Genomic DNA, 27006 nt, shown 5'->3' on the forward strand with positions numbered 1-27006 from the left:
ACATTCCAGGTGCAGATTCGTAGACCATGGTCTATAAAACGTTTTTAAGGGTGATGTTATTGAAGGGATTGGTTATTAGCACAACGCACAACCCAAGTTGTTTTACCTTCTTATGGGTGAAAACGAGGCATATGTTAGCTCATTGCTTCCGAGGTGAGGTAGGTGAGTCACGGGAAGGTAGGTCAATCACGTGGAGGTAGGAGGGGTTTCATAACGGTGGCACCCTCGTTGTATAGATCTGTAGTGGAATTTTCTGAGTTACCGACAAAAGTCGATAAAATTAAAACCCAAAATTGTGAATGAAAAGTATCAATAAAAGCTGACAACACTGGTGCTATCGGTAGGACTTAGCTACAACTTTATTTGGTTGTTAACTTACTGAAAAATAAGTACCGATGTATCACATTAACTGTCATCTTAGATTATGAAGTCAAGTTGTTACATGGGAAGGGTGACACCGTGGTGCAATGGTATGCACGCCCGCCTTGCACACAGAAGGTCGTGGGTTCGATTCCCCGGCCAGGCAACATCAACAATTTTTCAACGGTGGCAAAATACCCCTCAGTAATGTTGGCGACATTTCCTGAGTATTTCAGCCTTGAAAAACTTCTCCACAAGTGGTGTCTTAAGACACGCCGTTCGGACTCGGCGATAAACAGTAGGTCCCATATCATTGAGCTTAAATATGAATCAGGGTGCACTCATTGATATGAGAGAAGTGTCCCTTGTCCCGTATGGGATGTTGTGGAACAATGTTTTTTTGTTTTTTTTGTTTGTTACATGGGCAATGAGGAATTTATTATACCGCCAAACCCTTGTGGAGGGTGTCCAACAAATCATCAAAACTATTAACGGTGTTAGCCGTACCATTTGGTAATCGCAAAATGAATGACCACTTATCGTGAAAAAATATATATTAATGTGCATATGTATGTATATCAAAACATTGTATCAAAGGTTACAAAGAGAGAGAGCAGAACCCTAGCAGAGAATGGAACGAGATAAGGCTAACATTGAAAATATAGTTAATATTGTTTATATTCGTCAAGTTGGCCAACAAACGATTTTAGTTGTCGCGATCTATTGGTGGTGGTGGTATAACTAACAACTCGGGAGCAAAAAAAACGAAAATAAATTTTATTCTATACCGGCAAAATGTTGGTTGAATTGCTTGTGGGTCTTTTGACCTTTTTCATAATTTTGGATTTTGTTTACAAGAGGCGGCGCCATGTTATGATAAAAGAAGCTGGTATTCGTGGACCCACACCATTGCCCATATTGGGAAATGTTTTAGTTTTGGTGGGAAATACCAGAGCCGGTATGAAATGGATGCAACCCATAAAAAACCCCAACTAGATCTCATTTTTGTTTTTCCTAATTTCTGGTAGGTGTCTTTGGTCTCATGGAAAAACTTACCAAAACCTATGGCAAAGTTGTACGCATGTGGATGGGTAATCATTGTGTCCTGTTCATTCGTGACGCCAAATATTTTGAAGATATTTTCAAAAGTCAACAGCTGATTGCCAAAAATAATCTCTACGATTTATTGAGCGGTTGGCTAGGTCAGGGTTTGCTGTTGAGTACTGGACCCAAATGGTTTTCTCGCCGCAAGATTATCACACCCACATTCCATTTTAAAATTTTGGAAGAATTTGTGGAAGTTTTCGATCAACAAAGTCATGTCATGGTCAAGACTTTAATGGACAAAGCAGATGGAAAAACTATTGTTCGCATGTTCCCCAAGGTGTGTTTGATGGCCTTGGATATTATCACTGAAACTGCAATGGGTGTTAAGGTCAATGCCCAGGAACATCCTGAATTTGCCTATGCCAAGGCAGTGACAGAGTAAGTTTTTGTTTTTCGAAATATTGATAAGTGAGTTTACATAATATTTAAATTTTTTTTATCAAAATACAATTAACAATGTTTCGGGAGTTAATTTTAGTTGCAAATAGCTATATTTTCGGCGAGTTTTTTGCAGAAGCCATGCTTATCTTTAACAATTGAGAGAGCAATAACGATAAGATTAGTGACAGTTCCTTTGTTAATTCTCAAATAACATTATCAACATAAATCCCTCCATTTTTCAAAAGGTTTTCACGGGGGGTCGGTTTCTAATCACCGATTTTTATTTTAGATTATTAATACAGCACATCGGATAACAGTGTAGAAGCAATAAATACTTCTATTTCTGGGATCGTCTAGCTAAATCTAATTGTTACTGTATTTCTATAGAAATTAGTAATGTCTGGAATATGTTAGACGAATATGTTAGATGGCAGTCTCTTAGTTTTGAATCACCGAATATTTCTTTTTTTATAAAAAAATTAAAAAACAGTAGTCAACTTTGACACCAGCTAAATGACCTCAGGCAATAAATGTACAAAAAAAAAAACAAGTAAAAAAGTATCAGTCAGCTTTGCTGACAGAGATATACCCTCAGCCTGTGTATATTGAAACAATTTTTTCCCAAAAAACGTATGTATTTTGGGGGTTTTAAAAATTTTGCATGTATGAACCGACAAAAATGTCGATTAGGATTAAAGATCAAAAGTTTTGCGGATGAGATACTTAAAGGAATGGATCGACATTGACCATTATGGAAGTGGATTTCCAGCCACTACATATGGTGCCATAGGAGGTTTTTACACCCTTCGGGCTGTATGCTCAAGAAGTATGGACTTGCTCCTGAAAAAAGTTTAACCATCGTAATTGAGGCAGCGAATGCAAGTTGCTTCAACAAAAATCAAAGTGATTCGTTAGCAGGTCTTAAAGTGAACTTATCCGAAATTTTGTGTGGGAGGTACCGGATGGAATGGACAAATATAGTATATATTTGAATCTGATCTATATCTGGTAGATATATTAGGATGTGTAAAGTATAAAGTATTCGGCCACTCCCTTCAAGAGTTGCCGTACGAACAATTTTTCCGAACATTTTTGAACTTTTGTGGGGGAGGTACCTGAAGGAGTGGACCGATATGACTTATCTTCGAACTTAAACTAAGTTTGAACAAAATATTACGAAGGCCAAGTTTTGTACCGAATCGGCAGATCCGTTCGAGAGTTATCTTGCGCTCCAACCACTACACACGGTGTTATAGTGGTTTTTTGCAACTTTCAGGCCATTTTCTCAGGAAGTATGGACTTGCCCTTGATGGGACTTGTACCGTTGTATCGAGGGCAGTGAAATACAAGTTGCAGCAACAAAAATCAAAGCGAATCGAGAGCTGGTCCTAAACTGAACTTTTCCCAAATTTTGTGTGGGAGGTACCCGAGGGAGTGGACCGATTGAGTCCATATTGGAACCTCATCTAAGTCTGGTAGAAATTTCACGATGTGCAAAGTATGGACCAAATCGGTTACTCCCTGCAAGAGTTATCCTGTGCACAAATTTTCCGAACATGTTCGAAGTTTTGTGGGAGAGGTACCGGAAGGAGTGTTTGAACAAAATATTACGAAAACCAAATTTTTGCCCGAATCTGTTGATTCATTCGAGAGTTGACGTGCGCTCCAGCCAGACGGACAGACGGACGGACATGGCTAAATCAACTCCAAATTGTCTGAAACGGATTTCGTCCAAACATACTTGGGGTCTAAAACCATTATTTCGATGAGGCACATTTTGCCCGTATGAAAGTGTATATACCCTCGTTAGCATAAATGCTGAGGGTATAATAATAAGAGGCCCCTAATCCCTAATTTTGTCTTGTCTTCTGGAAGTTTCTAGCGCACATTTTACGCTTTATGGACCTTATTATTTCATTGATAGACCCAATCAACAAAGTCTACAACAACAACTTTAGTATTGGGGGCGGCGATACCATATCCACCTAAGTGGATAATTAATCCCCCAACGTGGAAATATATCCACCAATGTGGATAATTTATCCACCAACGTGGATTGTATATCAACTAAGCGTGGATAATAGATTAACCAACGTGGATAATAAATCCACCAACGTGGATTATATATCCAAAAAGTGGATAATTTATCCGCAAACGTGGATAATGCATTCACCCACGAGGATAATATATAAACCAACGTGGATAATTTATCCACCAACGTGAATAATACATTCACCAACTTGGATAATATGTATATCCACCAACGTGGATAATTTATCCATAAAAGTGGTTAGTATATCAATCAAAATAACCAATATATCCACCAACGCGGATAATTAATCCACCAACGCAGATAATATATCCACCAAGAGGATAGTAAATCCACCAACGTGGATAATTATCCACCAACGTGGATAATACATTCACCAACACGGATAATTTATCCACCAAAGCGGATAATTTTTCAACGAACGATGATAATTGTCCACCAACGTGGATAATACATTCACCAACACGGATAATTTATCCACCAACGCGGATAATTTATCAAGGAACGATGATAATTTATCCACCAACGTGGATAATACATTCACCAAAGCGGATAATTTATCCACCAACTCGGCTAATTTATCAACGAACGATGATAATTTATCCACCAACGTGGATAATACATTCACCAACACTGATAATTTATCCGACAACGCGGATAATTTTTCAATGAACGATGATAATTCATCCACCTACGTGGATAATTGTCCACCAACATGGATAATACATTCACCAACACGGATAATTTATCCACCAACGCGGATAATTTATCAACGAACGATGATAATTTATCCACCAACGCGGATAATTTATCCACCAACGCGGATAATTTTTCAACGAACGATGATAATTTATCCACCAACGTGGATAATTGTCCACCAACGTGGATAATACATTCACCAACACGGATAATTTATCCACCAACGCGGATAATTTATCAACGAACGATGATAATTTATCCACCAACGTGGATAATTGTCCACCAACGTGGATAATACATTCACCAACACGGATAATTTATCCACCAACGTGGATAATTTATCAACGAACGATGATAATTTATCCACCAACGTGGATAATACATTCACCAACACGGATAATTTATCCACCAACGCGGATAATTTATCAACGAGCGATGATAATTTATCCACCAACGTGGATAATACATTCACCAACGTGGATAATATATTCACCAACACGGATAATTTATCCACCAACGCGGATAATTTATCAACGAACGGTGATAATTTATCCACCAACGTGGATAATTGTCCACCAACGTGGATAATACATTCACCAACACGGATAATTTATCCACCAACGTGGATAATTTATCAACGAACGATGATAATTTATCCACCAACGTGGATAATATATTCACCAACACGGATAATTTATCCACCAACGCGGATAATTTATCAACGAACGATGATAATTTATCCACCAACGTGGATAATACATTCACCAACACGGATAATTTATCAACCAACGCGGATAATTTATCAACGAACGATGATAATTTATCCACCAACGTGGATAATTTATCCACCAACGTGGATAATTGTCCACCAACGTGGATAATACATTCACCAAAGTGGATAAATTATCCACTAACTCGGCTAATTTATCAACGAACGATGATAATTTATCCACCAACGTGGATAAATTATCTTCCAACGCGGATAATTTATTAAAGAACGATGATAATTTATCCACCAACGTGTATCCACCAACGTGGATAATACATTCACCAACACGGATAATTTATCCACCAACGCGGATAATTTTTCAACGAACGATGATAATTTATCCACCAACGCGGATAATTTATCCACCAACGCTGATAGTACATCCACCAACGTGGATAATTTATCAACCAACGCGAATAGTTTATTCACAAACGTGTATTTTACATCCACAAACGTGGATAATACATTCGCCAAAGCGGATAATTTATCCACCAACTCGGCTAATTTATCAATTATCTTCCAACGCGGATAATTTATCCACGAACGCGGATAATTTATCAACGAACGATGATAATTTATCCACCAACGTGGATCACCAACGTGGATAATACATTCACCAACGTGGATAAATTATCTTCCAACGCGGATAATTTATCCACCAACGCGGATAATTTTTCAACGAACGATGATAATTTATCCACCAACGCGGATAATTTATCCCCCAACGCTGATAGTACATCCACCAACGTGGATAATTTATCAACCAACGCGAATAGTTTATTCAAAAACGTGTATTTTACATCCTCAAACGTGGAAAATTTAATCAGCAACGCGGATAATATATCCACCAATGTGGATATATTATCCACCAACGCGGATAATTTATACACAAACGTGGATAATTATCCACCAACGCGGATAATTTATCAACGAACGATGATAATTTATCCACCAACGTGGATAATTTACTAACCAAAGGGGATAATTTATCCACCAACGCGGATAATTTATCAACCAACGATGATAATTTATCCACCAACGTGGATAATTTACTAACCAACGAGGATAATTTATCCACCAACGCGGATAATTTATCCATTAACGTGAATAATTTAGCCACCAACGCGGATAATTTATCCACCAACGTAGATAATTTATCAACCAACGTAGATAATATATCCACCAAACTGGAAAATATATCCACCAACGTAGATAATACATTCACAAACGTGTATAATATATCCACCGCCGTGGATAATGTATCCACCGACGTGGATAATACATTCACAGACGTGGATGATCCACCAACGTTGCAATATATTCACCAACGTGGATAATTTTCCACCAACGTGGATAATTTTCCACCAACGTGGATAATATATTCACCAACGTGGATACTACATTTTCGAACGTGGAAGACGTGCCTACCAGCGTGGATAAGTTATCCGCCAACGTGGATAATATATCCACCAACATAGATAATTAATACAAAAACGTAAATAACATATCCATCAAAATGGATAATATATCCACCAACGTGGATAATTTATCCAGCAAAGTGGGAAATATATCCACCAACATGAATAATACATTCACCAAAGTGCATAAATTATCCACCAACGTGGATAATTTATCAACAAACGTGGCTAGTTATCTACCAACGTGGATAATTTATCCCCCAACGTGGATCATACCGTTGCCAACGTGGATAATATGGATACTGGCTAATGTGGGCCACCCTCCTGGCTACGTCGGTATTTGCATGGAATGAGTAATACTTTGTACCTGTGATGATTTGTTATCGGAACAAGGAGTGCTCTCAATAAGCAGTTGGGCCAGTTGAGTGGAATATGACGTGGCTATCTGTTGCGATTGCAACTTCCGCATTATTTCTGTTCGTACTTCATTTTCTACGTTTAATCGGGTACGCACCTTTGCTGCAACAAGGTGATGATGCGAGCCTATGATTGCTGCTCGAAACGATCGTACATCCAACACGCTCGATGAATGACTTCCATCTATCATAAAGTGATTAATTTGATTTTTTGGTTTGGAGGCAGTAAGGTGCCCTTATGAATGTCGAGATGCTTAAATTTTGTAATGCTAACTACCATGTCCTTTGCTGCTGCGAAATCTATCAGACTTATTCCATTGTCAGATGTTTCACTGTGGAGACTATTTTTCCCATATTTTGGCACTAAAATCGCTTAGAGTAATTTTAATATATTTCTTCTCAGCGCTCGTAAAATACATATATCGTCGGTCTGCTCGTCCTTGTCTTCAATGGCAGCATAAGCGCAAACAAAACTGCTGTTAAAAAATTTAGCTTTTATCCGAACTGTAGCAAGTATTTCAATTACAAGGATTGAAACTGGAGACCAGATGTTTTAACCTCCGACAAACTACAAATCCACAACCAAACGTATGCTTTATGTCACAGCAGCTATAATACAGTGCGTCACGCTCATGTGTTGTTGTAATGCATTTGCCAATCCGTTGTATGTATTTCCTGAATGATGGAAATATCGGTCTTATAGTTTTCAAGTATCAACCATTTTTAAAAAAGCAGGCCCTAAAAGCTGATACAAAATTCTTCGGACCCTGTGTTTGCCCCCTTTAGAATGTTGCTTTTTCAATTTTGTAGTCTCGGAGGACAGTTTAATGCTAAAAAATGCAACGGCCATAAAATGGTTGTGGATTAATGTTTAATAATACCTAATCTGCACTATGGTATGAAGCTATTATCGCAAGAACCCCACATAAAGAATATACCAAAGGTTAATTAGGAGAGGGAGAGAAGGAGCTTCGCGATAAGACTAACATTGAAAATGTAGTTAATTCATTTGTTGACATTCATCGCAGTTCTCCAAATTTCAATTTAGTTGTCGTTTAATGGTCGGTCGGGGTGTTCGAATACAAGTGCTTTGAAGAGAGCAAGAAGAAGGAATATTGAGTTTGGTAAAATGCTAACGGAACTACTGTGGGGTCTTTTGACCGTTCTCATAATTGCGGATACGCTTTTTAAAAGGCGGCGTCATATGATGATACGGAGTGCCGGTATTAAGGGACCAACACCATGGCCTATTTTTGGAAATGTTTTAAAGTTTTTAAAAAACTCCAGAGCCAGTAAGAAAAGTTAATGTTGTGAAAACTTGTTTCCTCTGATTTCATGATTTGTTGTTGCACTGTTTTGCACTTTTAGACGTGTTTCGTTTGTTGGATGACCTAACATCCACCTATGGCAAAGTTGTCCACTTGTGGATGGCAAATCAATGCGTGCTCATGATACGTGATGTCAAATTTATGGAAGATATTCTCAAAAGCCAACAGTTAATTGCCAAAAATGATCTGTACGATTTGTTAAGTGGTTGGCTGGGTCAGGGATTGCTCTTGAGTACTGGACCCAAATGGTTTTCACGACGCAAGATTATCACCCCCACATTCCATTTTAAAATTTTGGAAGAATTTGTGGAAATATTCGATCAACAAAGTCATGTTCTGGTCAAGCGTTTGATGCATCAGGCTGATGGTAAAACAATTGTACGCATGTTCCCCAAGGTTTGTTTAATGGCCTTGGATATCATCACCGAAACTGCAATGGGTGTTAGGGTTAATGCCCAGGAACATCCTGATTTTCCATATGCCAAGGCTGTAACAGTGTAAGTTTTGCCAAAACAGAAAATATTTCAAACATCTTCTAGTGAAAATATAATTGTTAACACATTTATGATTCAGACGTCATGACGTTATCGATATCAATCAGTCATGATAAGGTTTTTGTTGTTTGTCAACATTTTGGTAGCCGCTTCGGAAGTGCCACTAGAAACAGATAACATTTTGTGTGACTTAGTCAAAAATATGTTTTATATTTTATTGTTTGCATGGGTCAAGCACCTGTCGCGTTTTGGATAACATTCCAGCCACTCATCTACACGAATGGGCAGAACCAATCATATTGAACCTACTATAGGAGAGCTAAAATATTGGAAAAATATAAAAAAAAAACATTGTTCCACAACATCCCATACGGGACAGGGAGACTTCACTCATATCAATGAGTGCACCCCGATTCATATTTAGCTCAATGATATGGGACCTACTGTTTATCGCCGAGTCCGAACGGCGTGTCTTAAGACATCTCTTGTGGAGAAGTTTTTCAAGGCTGAAATACTCAGGAAATGTCGCCAACATTACTGAGGGGTATTTTGCCACCGTTGAAAAATGTTTTGATGTTGCCTGGCCGGGGAATCGAACCCCCGACCTTCTGCGTGCAAGGCGGGCGTGCATACCATTGCACTACGGTGGCACCCGGTGGAAAAATATTGTTTTGATAAAATTTGTAAAAAATATATTTTACAAAAATTTAAAAAAAAATAAAATTTTTAAAAAATAATTTTTACAAAAATTCAGAAATAAAAATAAATGTAAAAAATATTTTTTAAAAAATCCGCGTTTGATAAAATTTGTAAAAAATATTTTTTACAAAAATCCACGTTTGATAAAATTGGTAAAAAAAATAGTTTTTAAAAAATTTGTAAAAATTTTTTGTAGAATTTGTAAAAATATTTTTTAAAAAATCCACGACTAATAAAATTTGTAAAAAATATTATTTAAAAAATTTGTTAAAAATAATATTTAAAAATTTTGTAAAAAATATTTTTCAAAATTTTTGAAAAAAATATTTTTTAAACAAATACCCGTTTGATAAAAATTAAAAAAATATTTTTTAAAAAATCCACGTTTGATGAAATTTGTAACAATATTTTTTAAAAAAAAATCCACTTTTGATGAAATTTGTAATTTTTTTTTAAATCCAAGTTTGATAAAATTTGTAAAAAATATTTTTTAAAAAATCCAAGTTGATAATATTTGTAAATGTAAAACGTTTGATAAAATTTGTAAAAAATATTTTTTTAAAAAATCCAAGTCGATAAAATTTGTAAAAAAAAAAAAAATTTAAAAAATCCACTTTGATAAAATTTGTAAAAAAATATTTTTTTAAAAAATCCACGTTGATACAATTTGTGAAAAATTATTTTTAAAAAAATCCACGTTGATTTGTAAAAAAAATATTTTTTTAAAAAATCCACGTTGATAAAATTTGTAAAAAAATAAAAAAAAAAAATTGGTAAAAAAATAGTTTTTAAAAAATTTGTAAAAATTTTTTGTAGAATTTGTAAAAATATTTTTTAAAAAATCCACGACTAATAAAATTTGTAAAAAATATTATTTAAAAAATTTGTTAAAAATAATATTTAAAAATTTTGTAAAAAAATATTTTTCAAAATTTTTGAAAAAAATATTTTTTAAACAAATACCCGTTTGATAAAAATTAAAAAAAATATTTTTTAAAAAATCCACGTTTGATGAAATTTGTAACAATATTTTTTAAAAAAAATCCACTTTTGATGAAATTTGTAATTTTTTTTTAAATCCAAGTTTGATAAAATTTGTAAAAAATATTTTTTAAAAAATCCAAGTTGATAAAATTTGTAAACGTAAAACGTTTGATAAAATTTGTAAAAAATATTTTTTTAAAAAATCCAAGTTGATAAAATTTGTAAAAAAAAAAAATTTTAAAAAATCCACTTTGATAAAATTTGTAAAAAAAAAATTTTAAAAAATCCACTTTGATAAAATTTGTAAAAAAATATTTTTTTAAAAAATCCACGTTGATAAAATTTGTAAAAAAAAAATTTAAAAAATCCACTTTGATAAAATTTGTAAAAAAATATTTTTTTAAAAAATCCACGTTGATAAAATTTGTGAAAAATTATTTTTAAAAAAATCCACGTTGATAAAATTTGTAAAAAAAATATTTTTTAAAAAATCCACGTTGATAAAATTTGTAAAAAAATATGTTTTTAAAAAATCCACGTTGATAAAATTTTAAAAAAAAATATTTTTTTAAAAAATCCACGTAGACAAAATTTTTAAAAAATATTTTTTAAAAATCTTCTATCTAAATAGCTTCGATGGGAGCTTCCATGGGAAGGTCTTCTAACTATATATTCTATCTATAGAAAAAGTTGCTTGGGAAGGTCTTCTATCTATAGATGAGCTTCCTTGGGAAGGTCTTCTATCTATAGAAGAGCTTCCTTGGGAAGGTCTTCTATCTATAGAAGAGCTTCCTTGGGAAGGTCTTCTATCTATAGAAGAGCTTCCTTGGGAAGGTCTTCTATCTATAGAAGAGCTTCCTTGGGAAGGTCTTCTATCTATAGAAGAGCTTCCTTGGGAAGGTCTTCTATCTATAGAAGAGCTTCCTTGGGAAGGTCTTCTATCTATAGAAGAGCTTCCTTGGGAAGGTCTTCTATCTATAGAAGAGCTTCCTTGGGAAGGTCTTCTATCTATAGAAGAGCTTCCTTGGGAAGGTCTTCTATCTATAGAAGAGCTTCCTTGGGAAGGTCTTCTATCTATAGAAGAGCTTTCTGGGAAGGTCCTCTATCTATAGAAGAGCTTTCTTGGAAAGGTCTTCTATCTATAGAAGAGCTTCCTTGGGAAGGTCTTCTATCTATAGAAGAGCTTCCTTGGGAAGGTCTTCTATCTATAGAAGAGCTTCCTTGGGAAGGTCTTCTATCTATAGAAGAGCTTCCTTGGGAAGGTCTTCTATCTATAGAAGAGCTTCCTTGGGAAGGTCTTCTATCTATAGAAGAGCTTCCTTGGGAAGGTCTTCTATCTATAGAAGAGCTTCCTTTGGAAGGTCTTCTGTCTATAGAAGAGCTTCCTTGGGAAGGTCTTCTATCTATAGAAGAGCTTCCTTGGGAAGGTCTTCTATCTATAGAAGAGCTTCCTTGGGAAGGTCTTCTATCTATAGAAGAGCTTCCTTGGAAAGGTCTTCTATCTATAGAAGAGCTTCCTTGGGAAGGTCTTCTATCTATAGAAGAACTTCCTTGGGAAGGTCTTCTATCTATAGAAGAGCTTCCTTGGGAAGGTCTTCTATCTATAGAAGAGCTTCCTTGGGAAGGTCTTCTATCTATAGAAAAGCTTCCTTGGGAAGGTCTTCTATCTAAAGAAGAACTTCCTTTGGAAGATCTTTCTAAAAAGAGCTTCCTTGGAAAAGTCCTTTATCAAAGGAAGAGCTTGCTTAGGAATGTCTTATATCTATAGAAGAGCTTCCTTGAGAAGGTCTTCTATCTATAGAAGAACTTCATTGGGAAGGTCTTCTATCTATAGAAGAGCTTCCTTGGGAAGGTCTTCTATCTATAGAAGAGCTTCCTTGGGAAGCTTCCTTGGGAAGGTCTTCTATCTATAGAAGAGCTTCTTTGGGAAGGTCTTCTATCTATAGAAGAGCTTCTTTGGGAAGGTCTTCTATCTATAGAAGAGCTTCCTTAGGAAGGTCTTCTATCTATAGAAGAGCTTCCTTAGGAAGGTCTTCTATCTATAGAAGAGCTTCCTTGGGAAGGTCTATAGAAGAGCTTTCTTGGAAAGGTCTTCCATCTACAGAATTGCTCCCTTGGGAACGACTTCTATCTATAGAAAAGCTTCCTTGGGAAGGTCTTCTATCTAAAGAAGAACTTCCTTTGGAAGATCTTTCTAAAAAGAGCTTCCTTGGAAAAGTCCTTTATCAAAGGAAGAGCTTGCTTAGGAATGTCTTATATCTATAGAAGAGCTTCCTTGAGAAGGTCTTCTATCTATAGAAGAGCTTCATTGGGAAGGTCTTCTATCTATAGAAGAGCTTCCTTGGGAAGGTCTTCTATCTATAGAATCTAAAAACAGCTATCTAAAAACAGCTCCCTTAGAAATATCTTCTATCTATAGAAGAGTTTTCTTGGGAAGTTCTTCTATCTATATCTTCTCTCTATCTTGTCTCTTTAGAAGAGCTTCCTAGGGAAGGTCGTTTATCTAAAAAAGAAATTCCTCAGGAAGGTCTTCCATCTATAGAAGAGCTGTCTTGGGATGAACTTCTTTAGGAATTCCTTTCATTCCTGTTTAGTTCTTTTAATCTCATTTTGACCTTGTAACTTCTTTTTTAGCTCTATTATAACTGCATTACCCTTTTACACAAAATAATAACCACCAAATTTACTTTTTCAAATCTTTTTCTAGAACTTCCACCATTATGTCGGATCGTTTTATGAAACCCTTCGATCGTTTCGATGGCTACTTCCGAATTTTCAATAACAAAAAATATCATCAATTGCAAAACAGTATCAAAGTTATGCACGATTTCACCGACAAGGTAATTGCAGAACGTCGCGATTCCTTGCAGAAATCCATTGAAAATGGAACTTATCAGGCCGGTAGTAATACCGATGAAATGGGTATTAAGAAACGTATGGCTTTCCTTGATGTTTTGCTGCAATCAACGGTGGGAGGCAAACCATTGACCAACATGGATATTCGTGAAGAAGTTGATACATTTATGTTTGAGGGTCATGACACCACAACCAGTGGTATTTGCTTTACACTGTATCTTTTGTCACGCCATCCGGAGATACAACAGAAGGTACTCGAAGAAATTCACACAATTATTGGCGATGATAAGGAGAAGCCTGTCACTATGAAAGATTTAAATGATCTCAAGTATTTGGATTGTGTCATTAAGGAGAGTTTGCGTTTGTATCCACCAGTACCGATGATTGGACGTGTTACCGAACAGGATGTTGTGATCAGTAAGTGCCAAAAACAAGTGCTTTTGAAGTAGACATATAATTCCCTTTTGTTTTAGATGGTGTTACCCTCCCGGCCAACACCAACATTACGTTGCTCATGTATGCCGCCATGAGAGATCCCGACTATTTCCCCAGACCTGATGAGTTTTTACCCGAACGCTTCATGGATACCGAAGAAGCCAAGAAAATTAATCCATTTGCCTATGTTCCGTTCAGTGCTGGTCCCCGCAACTGCATTGGCCAGAAATTTGCCCAAACCGAAATGAAGAGTACCATCAGTAAAATGGTACGCCACTTCGAATTGCTGCCACTGGGTGAAGAAGTAAAACTTGTGATGAATTTAATTTTACGTTCCGAGACTGATGTTCAATTGGGTTTGAGACCCCGCAAATAATGTAAATAATGTATTATTTTGTTAATATGTATTAGAATTGTTGTCGTTGTTTTTGTTTGTTAATTTAAGTTAATACAATTTTTGTACTGAAGATAAACTTAAGAGGACAGAAGAATTCAATTGGGTTATCGACTTTCGACTACATCAACGTACGAAAAAGAGGTCACAGGCTGTAGTAGAAATGAGGTTGACCCTCTAATGTTGTCTGAACATTTGACAGTATCTCTTATAAATAAACTCAAATTATGTTGGAAACAACTTCGTGGTCTCCTCCACATTATGATATAAATTATTTTTAGTTATTATTGAGGCACTTAATTATATATCAAAATACAAGAAAGAATGGATTAAGTCATCGTTTAGGGATTTAGAAAAATTATATTTTCCCCAGATAGAAGAAGGAGGCCTTCTATGATCTTCTATGGGCTAACGAGAGTATATACACGATCGGAAACGTATCCCATCGAAATTAGGGTTCTAGACCCCAAGCTTGTTTGAACGAAATTTGTTTCACACAATTACGAAATGATTGAGCCCTGTCCATCTGTTTCGCTGGCTGGTGAGCACGACACATCTCGAACGTTTCCCACGTTTTGGACCGAACTTTGCCACCAGTAATATTTTGTCCAAACTTACAGCAAGTTCGAAGATGAGTCTATCGGTCGAAGGGATTAACCGTTTTGTCCATACTTTCCATATCATAATATTTCTATAAAACATACATTACGAACAATTTTGGAATTTTATAGTCCATATTTTAAACTGAGAAAATTGACTATAAAATTTCAAAATTGTTCGCAAAATCAAGATTAAGATAAACTCTCGGATCGTTGTGAAATTCATGGCACCAGTCCCTCGCGCGACTGTACATTTTTTTTTTTCAAAAGCAAGCCATACTACCTGAGCCATTTGTACAAAAGCTCCAAAGAACCTTCTTAGTGCGTGAAGGTTCTTTGGAGCTAAAATGACTGATAAATACAATAACATACGAATTTAATACCCGATTTGGCCGAAACTCATTGTAAAATTTCTTCAAAACTTATATCAAGTTCCACGAAAGTCGATATCGGAAAATAGTTTTTAGTACCTTCTACAAAAAATTTCGCTTAAGTTCGGTTTAAGGGCTGTTTGGGGAAATCTTTACCGAAGATACTACTTGTGGTCTGGTTTTCAAGCGACATAAATTTATTCGTGCGCAGGTAAGTTTTTCCAGAAGTGATCAACTAAATGGCCGCTGGGTATGATAAATATCCTAGGGAGTGACTCCCAAACTAAGATAAAGTTTCAAGCTGTATGTCAATGTCGAACCATTTCTTCAGTTACCTCCTTCACAAATGTGCAATATATTTAGCCATTTCTTGGACCACGATGACAATTTTGTGGATATTTATCTATTAAAACCCTTCTATAAGGAGAAGATGCTCGTGTAGTCTTCAATGTATAAAATACCCTTATTATGTGTTGTATAGGGAAGACCTTTTTATAGCCTTCACAGAAGAAGTAGTCCTCGGAAGATAAAAGCACAATGTGAGGTCTTCTACAGGGAAGACACTTGTAAAGTCTATTAAAGAGGGCCTTATAAGGAGACGACCTTTCTGAGTACTTATATAGAGAGAAGACGCCTGCAAAGTCTTCTAAGGAGAATACCCTTTTGACGTATTCTATAGATAGAAAAACCTTGTGAGGCCTTCTATAGATTGAAGATCCTTAAGAGACCTTCTATAGATATGAGACCGTTGTGAGCTTTTTTAAAGACCCTTGTGAGCTATTCTATAGATTGAAGATCCTTGTGAGGTTGTCTATAGATAGACGATTTTGGTGAGTTCTTCTATAAATTGAATACCCGTGGGAGGTCTACTATAGATTGAAGGCCATTGGGAGTTAATTTATAGAGAAAAGTTCCTTGTGAAGTCTTCTGTCGATGAAATACATTTGTGAGGTTTTCTATAGAAATAGGACCCTTGAGAGGTCTTTGACAGCTAGAAGCCCTTTGGGAGGTTTCCTATTATAGAAGGTACCAGTGGTGTCTTCTGTAGACTGAAGACTCTTGTAAGGTTTTCTATAGATTGAGGATCCATATGAGGTCTTCTATAGATTCAATCAATGAACGGAAACAAACAAAACGATTCCCGTACCAATCACACAAAGCCACAAACTTTTCAGCTTCCCTGAATCGTTTCATTCTCACAACCAAAACAAAAACACAAACTTTTCAATGTAAAACAAGTAAAAACGGCGTTAAGTTCGGCCGGGCCGAACTTGTTATACCCTCCACCACAAGTTGTATTGAAGTAAAATGGAATGGAATTTCGTGTATGAAGAAGACTTAATACTAAATTTCAGCAATTTTGGTAAAACAATGTGAGGCACCATTCTATGGGGGCTATTTCAAAATGTCGATCTATACCGACAAATTTCTTTCGAAAAGTTTTTAGGCTCAAAGAAGACTAAATACCAAATTTCCTATATTTCGGTAAGAGAATGTGACTAAAACTTAAAAAAATACCGAAAGTCAAGAAGTACGCTTCTATGGGAATATAGGAAGATGTGGACCTATACTGATAATACTCTTCTGGAATATTTTATAACTCTTGGAAGACGAAATAACGAATTTCAGCCATTTCGGTTGGATATTGACGTCACAATCTTCAGTATTACAAAAATCGGGAGGTACCGTTCTATGGGGGCTATATGAAGGCGTGGACCTATACCGACAAATTTAAGGAGGAAGTTTGAGCACCCCCAACAAAGTCTAAATACCAAATTTCAGCCATTTCGGTGGAATATTGAGGCCAAAGCGTTCAAAATACCGAAAATCGGGAGGTACCGTTCTATGGGGGCTATATGAAGGCATGGACCGATACCGACAAAGTTCTGGGGGAAGTTTTATACCACCAACGTATACTAAGTACCAAATTTTAGCCATTTCGGTGTGATAATGAAGCTAAAACCTTGAAAATATTGAGTTGAATAATTTTATTGAAGTAAAAATACAAAGTACAATGAAGTTTGTATGTAGAATAAAAGACAAAAAGCAAAGGTTACTTATACAATGTAAAATATTAATTGATTAAACACAGTACTTCAACACTTCCCCTTGTTTAAATGATTAATATTTAAAATATTTACGAAGTGCAGCAATCGAAGTTTTGGTAACGGTTTGGTCATCATGTCTGCAATTTGATATTCAGTTGAGATTTGATACACGATAATATCGCCTTCAATTACCTTTTCACGAATGAAGAAGTGCTTTAAAGAAATGTGCTTCGTTCGCTTGTGAAACTCTGGATTTTGAGACAGTCTTATAGCAGCAGTATTATCGATGTGTATTACCGGTACTTCATTATAATTAATTAAGTCATTGTAGAGGCTTTTCAACCACATCAATTCCTTAGCGGCCTCACTCGCTGCTATGATTTCAGCTTCGGTTGTTGAGGTAGATACGGTTGGCTGTCTTTGACTTATCCATGATATAGGACTGCCTGCATAACATGCTACTACTCCAGTTGTTGATCGTCCTGTGCTCATACAGCCTCCATAATCTGCATCACTATAGCATTCCAATTTCTTTAAACCGTTCGTTTTGTAAATTATTCCATAGTCAAGTGTGCCAGCAATGTAACGAAGAACCCGCTTAAGTCTTTGTACATCTTCACTTGTAGGGGATTCCAGAGATCTTGACAGAACACCGACACTAAATGCCAAATCTGGCCTAGTTCCCAACATTAAATACATTATTGCTCCAACTGCTTGACGATATGGAAAATCATTTGTTGATTTTTGAACTTCTGCAACGGTTGTTGTACTTTCCATCGGAGTTGATACTGCTCTACATTCAGAAAAGTTAAATTTTTCCAAAATTTTCTTAGCATATGACTTCTGACTTATCTTTACAGAATCATCCGACTTTTCAATTTCTAGACCAAGAAAGTAATTTGCATCTTTGTGTGTAATTTTAAATTCAGCTTTAAGTTCATCTAGAAAGATCTTCAAGTCGTTTACATCAGACGCAGCAACTAAACCATCGTCTACATACAGAGCAAGAATGATTTTCTTCCCCTGTTTTTCTCTGATGTATAGACAACTGTCAGCCGAGCTTGTTTTAAATCCCAATTTGGTTAAAAAATTTCGCATTCTAGTATTCCAGCACCGTGGTGCTTGTTTAAGACCATACAGACTTCTTTTTAGAGAACAAACTCTATTTGTTCCGTCATCAAATCCTTTTGGCTGTTTCATAAAAATTATTTCGTCCAACTCTCCATAAAGGAAGGCAGTCGAAACATCGAACTGTGCTAAGTACATCTTCTCTGTGACTGCAACACTTAACAGAGACCGAATTGTAGACATCCTTGCTACCGGACTAAAAGTTTGGTCATAATCAAGTCCTTTTGTTTGATTATATCCTTTAATGACTAGTCTCGCCTTGAAGGTATCCACACTGCCATCCGCTTTGGTTTTTACTTTGTAAACCCATTTTGATGGGAGAGCTTTAGCACCCTTCGGAAGTTCGGTAAGTACCCATGTTTTGTTTTCTATTAACGAATTCATTTCCTTTTCCATGGCTGCTACCCACTCTGATCTTTGGTCGCCTTTAGTAGCTTCAGAATATGAATTTGGAGTTTCTATGCTATTAACAAACTCCTGGGAAACCATAGCCAATTCGTCATGAGTTGTTTTTGAAATTATTACCTTTCTATTTCTTAATTTCCTGTAATTGCAATTCTCTTCTTCAGATTCTTGTCCATCGTTGCTTCCTGATATAGCATCTTCAAACTCACTGTCAGATGTTGCATTTCTCTCTAAATTATCTTCAGGATTGCTGCTCGTAGGTTTATCATTTTGTTCTTCTAAATTTGGTGAATCTTTGGCTAATTGATCATCTTGTGGTTCTATGTTTGGATCCGACTCTTCATTCAGTCCACTCTGAATTTCATCATCTTGAATTAAATCATTGAAACGTCCAATCTTTGACATATCAATACGTTGTGTATCAGGATTTACGTTGGATTTTATTATGGTTTTTTCTTCTAAGCGATTATTATTTGTTTTCTCTACAAATTTAACATCTCTCGAAACATGAACATCTCTCTTTTCTGGTATATAAATACGATATCGCTCGTCTCCATCATATCCTACCAGGTATCCTTTTTCAGCCTTTTTGTCCATTTTCTTTCGCTTTTGACTTGGAATGTGCATATAACATGTCGACGCAATGATTCGCAAATGTCGGATTCTAGGTTTCTTACCATACCATTTTTCGAATGGGCTAATATCAGCTTCAGATGACTTTCCTGTTCTGTTTAAAATATATATTGCTGATTTCACAAATTCACACCATATTGATTCTGGAAATTCAATTTCCTTATTTGCGTACTTGAAAGTCCTTGCCATTTCTACGATCGTTCTATTCTCTCTTTCAGCACACCCATTTTGCTGCGGGGTATATGGAGCAGTCAACTTATGAGTAACTCCATGCTGAGCAAGAATTTTTCTGACGTCATCGTTGTCAAATTCGCCACCGTTGTCGCTAATTAACGTTTTTACAGTGTGACCTTGACATTTTGCGTGAATCAACATCTCTTTAAGCGAATCTTTCACTTCTGATTTTTGTTTTAAGAAAAACCCATATCGATATTTCGTATAATGATCTTTAAATACTACAAGGTACCTGTATCCTCTGAATGAAGGTGGAAAAGGGCCACATACATCTGTTGATACTATTTCTCCTGGTTCACTAGCAGCGTCACGTCTTCCGAAAGGTTTCCTAGAAGACTTTCCAAAAATGCATGGTTCACAATTTTCACTTGTATTCTTCACTGAAATTCCCATTTCCTTTTTAAGCTTCATTTTAACATGGCGATAGTCCTGATGTCCCCAGCGTTCGTGGTATAACTGTAACACCGACTTTTCTTCAAGCAGGGATATATTCTGTGTGTGTGAATTTGGACGGACATTAAGCTTGTATAGTGTGCCATTGATTTCTCGTTGACCATGTACCACAAGTTCTTCATCGACGTACATTTTGCATTCATTTGTGGTAGATGTAAATTTGCTATTTGGGTTTCTATCGTGTGCAGCTAAAATCGAAAAAAGGTTTCGAGATATAGTTGGAACATACCATACGTCGTTTAGAGTTACAATTCTTTCCTTATTGTTGACTTTCGATAACAGCTCTATTTTTCCCTTCCCAATGGCTTTTAAACACTCTTTTCCTGCAGACTGTATTGAATTGGGTTGTTCAAATTCTTCGTATTTCACAAAATACTTATCTGAATTGGTAACATGCTTTGTTGCACCGTTGTCGAACCACCATTCCAAACTTGAATCTGCGATATTTACTTCATTTGACATCGCATGTAGTGCCACATGTGTATGATTTTTAACTGGTTGCGACTTGGAAGGCTTGCCATCTGCAATCCACTTGCGACATTCTTTTATCCAATGGCCTTTCTTCTTACAGTAATGGCAAGTACTGTCCTTTTTAGCATTTACATTCTTGCTTTTGGAATACTTCTCATTGATGACTAAAGCTTCTTGACCTTCAACATTCTCAGGTTTCTTGAAATTGCGTTCATATAGGCAAAGCTGCATAATAAGTTCGTCTAAGGACTTATCCTCATCCCGAGTTATCATCATCCAACTCGATTTGAACATTTCGAACGATGATGGTAGCACGTGCAGAATCTTGCAAATAAGAAGCAGTTCTGGAAGTTTTTGATTACCTTTTAATTCCAAACCAGCGTTAATTTCTGTCCACAAACTTTTAAGTTTAGAAATGTGCGTTGAAACATCCAAATTTTCAACCCACTCAAACGAGAAAAGTGCTGTGCACATCTTGAACAATTGGTCCTTGGATGTTGCTTCGAATTGTTGGTGTAATGCTTCCCAAACATCAGCTGCCGATTCTTTGTCCATTACCTTCATATATATCTCATCAGATATGGTACTAGCAATAAGGGTTTTGGCGAGACCGTTCGTTTTCCTGTAAAACGCAGACCGAGTATTGTAATCTTTCACCACAGCTTCAGTTGCTCCCTCTTTTAAAGGTTCTGGCTTTGTAATTTTTCTTGAAACCACATCCAGAGCTCCTTCATAAAAATCTAGGAGATCTTTGACTTTTCTCTTCCAAATTGCCCAATCGCATTCTCCTGTTAATGGCTTGATGGTCTTGCAAAACTCCATGATTCTGACGTTCAAGTTCTATTCACAAATTGAAAATTTTCTTTTTTCACAATTCTTGAATTAATTTCTTATTTTTCTTTTTCAAATGTCATGGAGGGCCCATAACCTATTGAGTTGAATAATTTTATTGAAGTAAAAATACAAAGTACAATGAAGTTTGTATGTAGAATAAAAGACAAAAAGCAAAGGTTACTTATACAATGTAAAATATTAATTGATTAAACACAGTACTTCAACAGAAAATACCGAAAATCGGGAGGTACCGTTCTATGGGGGCTATATAAAGGTGTGGACCGATACCGACAAAATTCTGGGGGAAAGTTTTATACCCCTAAAGAAGACTACGTACCAAATTTCAGCCATTTTGGTAGGATAATGAAGCTAAAACCTTAAAAATACCGAAAATCGGGAGGTACCGTTTTATGGGGGCTATATAAAGGTGAGAACCGATACCGACAAAATTCTGGGGGAAAGTTTCATACCCCTAAAGAAGACTACGTACCAAATTTCAGCCATTTTGGTAGGATAATGAAGCTAAAACCTTAAAAATACCGAAAATCGGGAGGTACCGTTCTATGGGGGCTATATGAAGGTGTGGACCGATACCGACAAAATTCTGGGGGAAAGTTTTATACCCCTAAAGAAGACTACGAACCAAATTTTAGCCATTTTGGCAGGATAATGAAGCTAAAACCTTAAAAATACCAAAAATCGGGAGGTACCGTTCTATGGGGGCTATATCAAAACGTGGACCGATATATCCCATTTTCAATACCAACCATCCTGCAAGTAATAAAAACTTCTGTACCAAATTTTGACTCTCTATCTTTAAAATTGCGAGCTGTATCTTGATTTCAACAGACAGACGGACGGACTGACGGACGGACGGACGGACGGACAGACGGACATGGTCAAATCGACATAGAATTTTATGCTGATCAATAATATATATACTTTATAGGGTCTCCGACGAATATTTCGATGTGTTACAAACGGAATGACAAATTTAATTATACCCTCCATATGGTGGAGGGTATAAAGATAGAAACCGTACGATTGCTGTATTGTAACTTCGGCTATGCTCTGCCGAGTTGTTTCATTCACCACCGAAACAAAAAGTATTTTTGGGAAACGTTTCCCGTGCGTATTGTCAATGACACACTCAGACACACGCACATGTGATTGCTTAACAACCCTATAAGTTAGCATCAGCATACCACAGTGAATTTTATCAACCACCAATCAGCATACCACAGTGAATTTTATCCACCACCAAACGTTTTTGATTTATTCACATGTGTTTACTACTATTCCGTTTTCTATCTGCTCTTGTGGAGTTGAGTACTTTTCGCTTTTCGTTTTGTTTGCACTCACGAATGTAATCAAAACAAAACTAAACAGCGAGCTCGGCCAACGTGGGTTATGTTTCGTTTTGTATTGTTCCTATGGAAAATACGAAACGAAACGATTGGAAATGTTATTTAAAGTATTTTTACGTACGCTGGATTCAATACCCTTGTGAGGTATTTTGTAGGTAGAAGACCTATGTGAGACCTTCTATAGATAGAATATCCTTGTTAGGCCTTCTATAGAGAGAAGACCTTTGTGAGGTCTTCTATAAAGTGAAGAACCCTGTTCGTTCTTCTGTAGATTGAAGACCCTTATATGGTCTTCGTTAGGTAGAAGATCTTTGTTACACCTTCTATAGAGAGAAGGCCTTTGTGAAGACATCTATAGACTGAAGACCCCTGTTCGGTCTTCTATAGATTGAAGACCCTTATAAGGTCTTCTAGAGGTAGAAGACTCTTGTAAGGTATTTTATAGATAGAAGACCCTTGTGAGGTCTTCTACAGATTAAACACCCCTGTGAGGTCTTATATAGCTAGAATAACCTATAGACATAAGAACCTTAATAGGTCTTCTATAAATTGAAGATGGTTTGGAAGACTTTCTTAAATTAAAGACCCGTGTGAGGTCTTCTGTAGGTAGAAGGCCCCTGTGACGATTGCTATGGATTGAAGACCTTTAGGAGATTTTCCGAAGACCTTTAACATGCCTTCTGTCGATATAAGACAATTGTGAGGTCTTCTGTAGAATACCCTTGTGAGAGATGACACTTGGAAGGTGTTTGATAGCTGGAAGACCCTTGTGAGGTCTTACATATATAGATATAGACCATTGTGAGGTCTTCTATTGAAAGAAGTCCTTTGTGAGGTCATCTAAAGATAGAATACCCTTGTGAATCCTTCTATAGATAGAACATCATTGTGAGATCTTTTTCTGATAGATAACCCCCGTGAGGCCTTTAATAGATAGAAGACCATTGTGAGATATTCTGTATATGGAAGACCCATGTGAGGTCTTCCATAGATTGAGGATCATTGTAAGGTCTTTTATAGATAGTAGACCCCTGTGAGGTCTTCTATATAGAGAAAACCTTTGTGGGGTGTTCTATAGATAGAAGACCCTTGTAAGACCTTATTTAGATAGAAGACCCTTGTGGCGTCTTTTATGGATAGAAGACCCTTATGGGGTCTTCTTCTATCTAAAGAAGACCCTTGTGAGGTCTTATTTAGATAGAAGACCATTGTGGGTTCTTCTATGGATAGAAGACCCAGTTGAGGTCTCCTATAGATTAAAGAAGATCCTTGTGAGGTCTTATTGGATAGAAGACCCTTGTGAGGGCTGCTATAGATTGAAGGTCTTCTATGGATAGAAGACCCTTGTGAGGTCTTCTATAGATAGAAGACCTGAGCGGCCTTCCATAGAGAGAAGACCCTTGTGGGGTCTTCTTTAGATAAAATACCCTTATGGCGTCCTCCATAGATAGAAGATCATTATAAAGTATTCAAAAAATAGAAACTTTCTTCTTTAAGCGGAAAACTCTTGCAAGATATTTTATAGAGAGAAGACCCTTATTAGATCTTCTTTTTCTGTGAGGTTTTCTGTGGATAGAAGATCCTTGTGAGGTCTTCCGTGGGTAAAAGCGCCTTGTCAGGTCTTCTATAGACGGAAGATCATTGTGAGGTATTTTACAGATGAAAGACCCTTGTGAGATCTTCTATAGGGAGAACACCCTTGAGAGTCCTTTTATAGTTATAATATCCTTAAGAAGTCTTCTATAGGCGGAAGACGCTTATGAAGTGTTCTATAATAGAATATCCTTCTGAGGCTTTCTGTAGATAATAGAATCTTGTTGGGTATTCTATAGAGAAAAGACGCTTTTGAGGACTTTTGTATATGGATAACTAGTTCGAGGTATTCTTATGAAGTGTTCTACAGGTCTTCTATAGAGAGATGACCCTTGGGGATTTCTATAGACAAAAAAAGAAAGTCATCCTTATAACAAGCCGCAAGAATGTAGAGTACAATGAACTTCAAATAGGTAGCTGCAAAAGAAGAATAGAAGGAAGTTTTAAATACATATTTGGGAGTCCTTTCAAGCAACATATCGACTATAGGTTCTGCATAGGTTCATAGGCTTCTGTATTGATTGGACACGAAGACCTCAGAGGGCTTTCGGTATTGGTCATGAAGACCTCAGAGGGTGTCTGTGTAGGATACTAAGATCTAAAAAGTTTCTGTATAGGACTTGAAACTTTAAAGAGCGACTTTATAGGTCATAAAGACCTCAGAGGGCTTCTGTATAGGTCATGAAACCGCAGAAAGCTCTCTGTATAGGCCATATAGGAAGCTGCAAAATAAAAAGAGCAGGAAGTTTTAAATATTTGAGAGCTATTCCAGCAACATAACGACTATAGGTTCTGTATAGCTTCATAGGCTTCCACGGTGCGCATTAACTAGATTTAAATGAAAGGTGCTTACACCTGGGAAGTTTTTGCGGATTCTGAAGCTACATTGTTCATGAGCAAAAACAAAAAAATCAATCGCGATCAAAAAATCACATTTTTAGGGCTTTTTAGGTTTTCAAGATTTTGCTTCGAAACCGCGAGTCGTATCGTAATGGGACTCAAGAAAATGTTGTAGCTGTGAAAATTCTCTATAACATTGGTTTTTATGACTTTTTCCTAGGATTTAAAATTTTGAGATATTGAAGTTCAAATTGGGACAATGGACTGACTGTATCGTCTCCTTATAAAACAATGCCAACACTGCAATTTCCAAACATAAACTTATATATCTAAAAAATGGTACAGCATAAGAAAAAATCACACAATCAATCATGTAGAGAATTTTCACAGCTATAAGATTGTCTCAGGTCCCATTCATGCCGTATTCATGCAAAAACGCGAAACCCTAACAAAAAAACCTAAAAATGTAACCTGAGCTTCTTTATCTCAAAAATAGTACAACCTGCGAACAAATCATTTACGTCAATCCTCTAGAGAATTTTCACAGCTACAACATTTTCTTTAGCTCCATTTCGATAGGACTTGCGGTTTCCAAGCAAAATCGCGAAAACCTAAAATAAACCTAAAAATGTGAACTTTGACCACGACTTATTTAAAAATCCCTACATTTTTTCTTGTTTTTTGATTTTTCTCATCCAACAACATTGCTGTTTCAGAATCCACAAAAAACATTCCACATGAAAGCTGTTTTCACTTAAAGTTAGTTAAGGCGCTCCGTGCATGACATTGTTTTATATGGATGCGATACAGTCAGTCCATTGCCCCAATTTGAACTTCAATATCTCAAAAATGGTAAATCCTAGGAAGAAGCCATGAAGATCAATCTTATAGAGAATTTTCACTGCTACAACATTTCCTTGAGTCCGGTTCGTGGTTTCCAAGCAAAATCGTTAAAACCTTAAAAAAGCCCAAAAATGTAAACTTTGACCGCGATTTATTTTGTTTTTTTATTTTTCTCATATATGAACATTGTAGTTTCAGAATCCGCAAAAACTTCCCAGGTATAAGCACTTTTCATTTAAATTTAGTTAAGGCGCACCGTGCTTCTGCATAGATCATGAAGACCTTAGAGGGCTTTTGTATAGGACTCAAAAGGCTTTTATATGGGAAACGAAGATTTCAGGGGGCTTTCTAAATAGGACATGAAACCTCTGGCCATACAGACTTTAGATCTTACATAAAAACCTTAAATGGCTTCTGTATAGGCCATGAGGGCTTCTGTATTGGTCATGAAAACCTCAGAGAATTTCTGTAAAGGACAATACGACCTCAGAGGGCTTCTGTATAAGAATTGAATCATCAAGGGGCTTCTGTATAGGTCTTGAAGACCTCAGAAGAATTTGTATAGGCCATGAAGAGCTCAGGGGGTGTCTGTATAGAGTGTGAAGACCTCAGGGGGTTTCTATATAAGACTTGAGAACAAAAAAGGATTATGTATATGACTTGAAACATCTGAGAGTTCTGAGAGTTCGACTTAAAGAACTCAGGGGGCTTTTATATTCATCATGAGCACCTCAGAGGGTTTCTGTATAAAACAAAAAATATTAAATGGCATCTGTATAGGCCATAAAGACCGCTAT

The 27006-nt window shown here is 36.4% G+C and overlaps 3 protein-coding genes across 3 annotated transcripts; 2 read left to right on the forward strand and 1 right to left on the reverse strand.

The window, feature by feature from the left end:
* The first annotated feature begins 992 nt into the window (after nt 1-992).
* LOC141405838 (probable cytochrome P450 4d14) lies at nt 993-14661 on the forward strand. Its single transcript, XM_073990582.1, has 4 exons — nt 993-1318; nt 1389-1845; nt 13413-13978; nt 14035-14661. The coding sequence occupies exons 1-4, from the start codon at nt 1156-1158 to the stop codon at nt 14370-14372; spliced, it is 1524 nt and encodes a 507-aa protein (XP_073846683.1). The 5' UTR covers nt 993-1155; the 3' UTR covers nt 14373-14661.
* LOC141405971 (probable cytochrome P450 4d14) lies at nt 8267-9135 on the forward strand. Its single transcript, XM_073990940.1, has 3 exons — nt 8267-8492; nt 8569-9025; nt 9102-9135. Exons 1-3 carry the CDS (start codon nt 8330-8332, stop codon nt 9133-9135), a joined length of 654 nt encoding a protein of 217 aa, XP_073847041.1. The 5' UTR covers nt 8267-8329.
* Nucleotides 14662-17456: 2795 nt separating the features above from the next.
* LOC141386632 (uncharacterized) lies at nt 17457-21554 on the reverse strand. Its single transcript, XM_073955546.1, has 3 exons — nt 20079-21554; nt 18946-19337; nt 17457-18201 (listed from the first exon to the last, which is right to left on the reverse strand). The coding sequence occupies exons 1-3, from the start codon at nt 21552-21554 to the stop codon at nt 17457-17459; spliced, it is 2613 nt and encodes an 870-aa protein (XP_073811647.1).
* Nucleotides 21555-27006: the final 5452 nt, after the last annotated feature.

The sequence above is a fragment of the Musca autumnalis genome, unplaced genomic scaffold (assembly GCF_047663935.1).
Source record: "Musca autumnalis isolate F117 unplaced genomic scaffold, ASM4766393v1 scaffold_5, whole genome shotgun sequence".
NCBI classification, from domain to species: Eukaryota; Metazoa; Arthropoda; class Insecta; order Diptera; family Muscidae; genus Musca; species Musca autumnalis.

What these genes read in the sequence shown, in the direction of transcription:
- LOC141386632 (XM_073955546.1), bottom strand. Translation starts at nt 21,554, where the DNA reads ATGGAGTTTTGCAAGACCATCAAGCCATTAACAGGAGAATGCGATTGG. An exon ending in GAGAAATAGTATCAACAGAT is followed by an intron (nt 19,338 to 20,078) that starts GTATGTGGCCCT and finishes GATATGTCAAAG; the next exon opens with ATTGGACGTTTCAATGATTT. An exon ending in AAAGGCGACCAAAGATCAGA is followed by an intron (nt 18,202 to 18,945) that starts GTGGGTAGCAGC and finishes TTCTGAATGTAG; the next exon opens with AGCAGTATCAACTCCGATGG.
- LOC141405838 (XM_073990582.1), top strand. Translation starts at nt 1,156, where the DNA reads ATGTTGGTTGAATTGCTTGTGGGTCTTTTGACCTTTTTCATAATTTTG. An exon ending in GGTGGGAAATACCAGAGCCG is followed by an intron (nt 1,319 to 1,388) that starts GTATGAAATGGA and finishes AATTTCTGGTAG; the next exon opens with GTGTCTTTGGTCTCATGGAA. An exon ending in TATGCCAAGGCAGTGACAGA is followed by an intron (nt 1,846 to 13,412) that starts GTAAGTTTTTGT and finishes ATCTTTTTCTAG; the next exon opens with AACTTCCACCATTATGTCGG.
- LOC141405971 (XM_073990940.1), top strand. Translation starts at nt 8,330, where the DNA reads ATGCTAACGGAACTACTGTGGGGTCTTTTGACCGTTCTCATAATTGCG. An exon ending in TTTAAAAAACTCCAGAGCCA is followed by an intron (nt 8,493 to 8,568) that starts GTAAGAAAAGTT and finishes TTGCACTTTTAG; the next exon opens with ACGTGTTTCGTTTGTTGGAT. An exon ending in TATGCCAAGGCTGTAACAGT is followed by an intron (nt 9,026 to 9,101) that starts GTAAGTTTTGCC and finishes TTTATGATTCAG; the next exon opens with ACGTCATGACGTTATCGATA.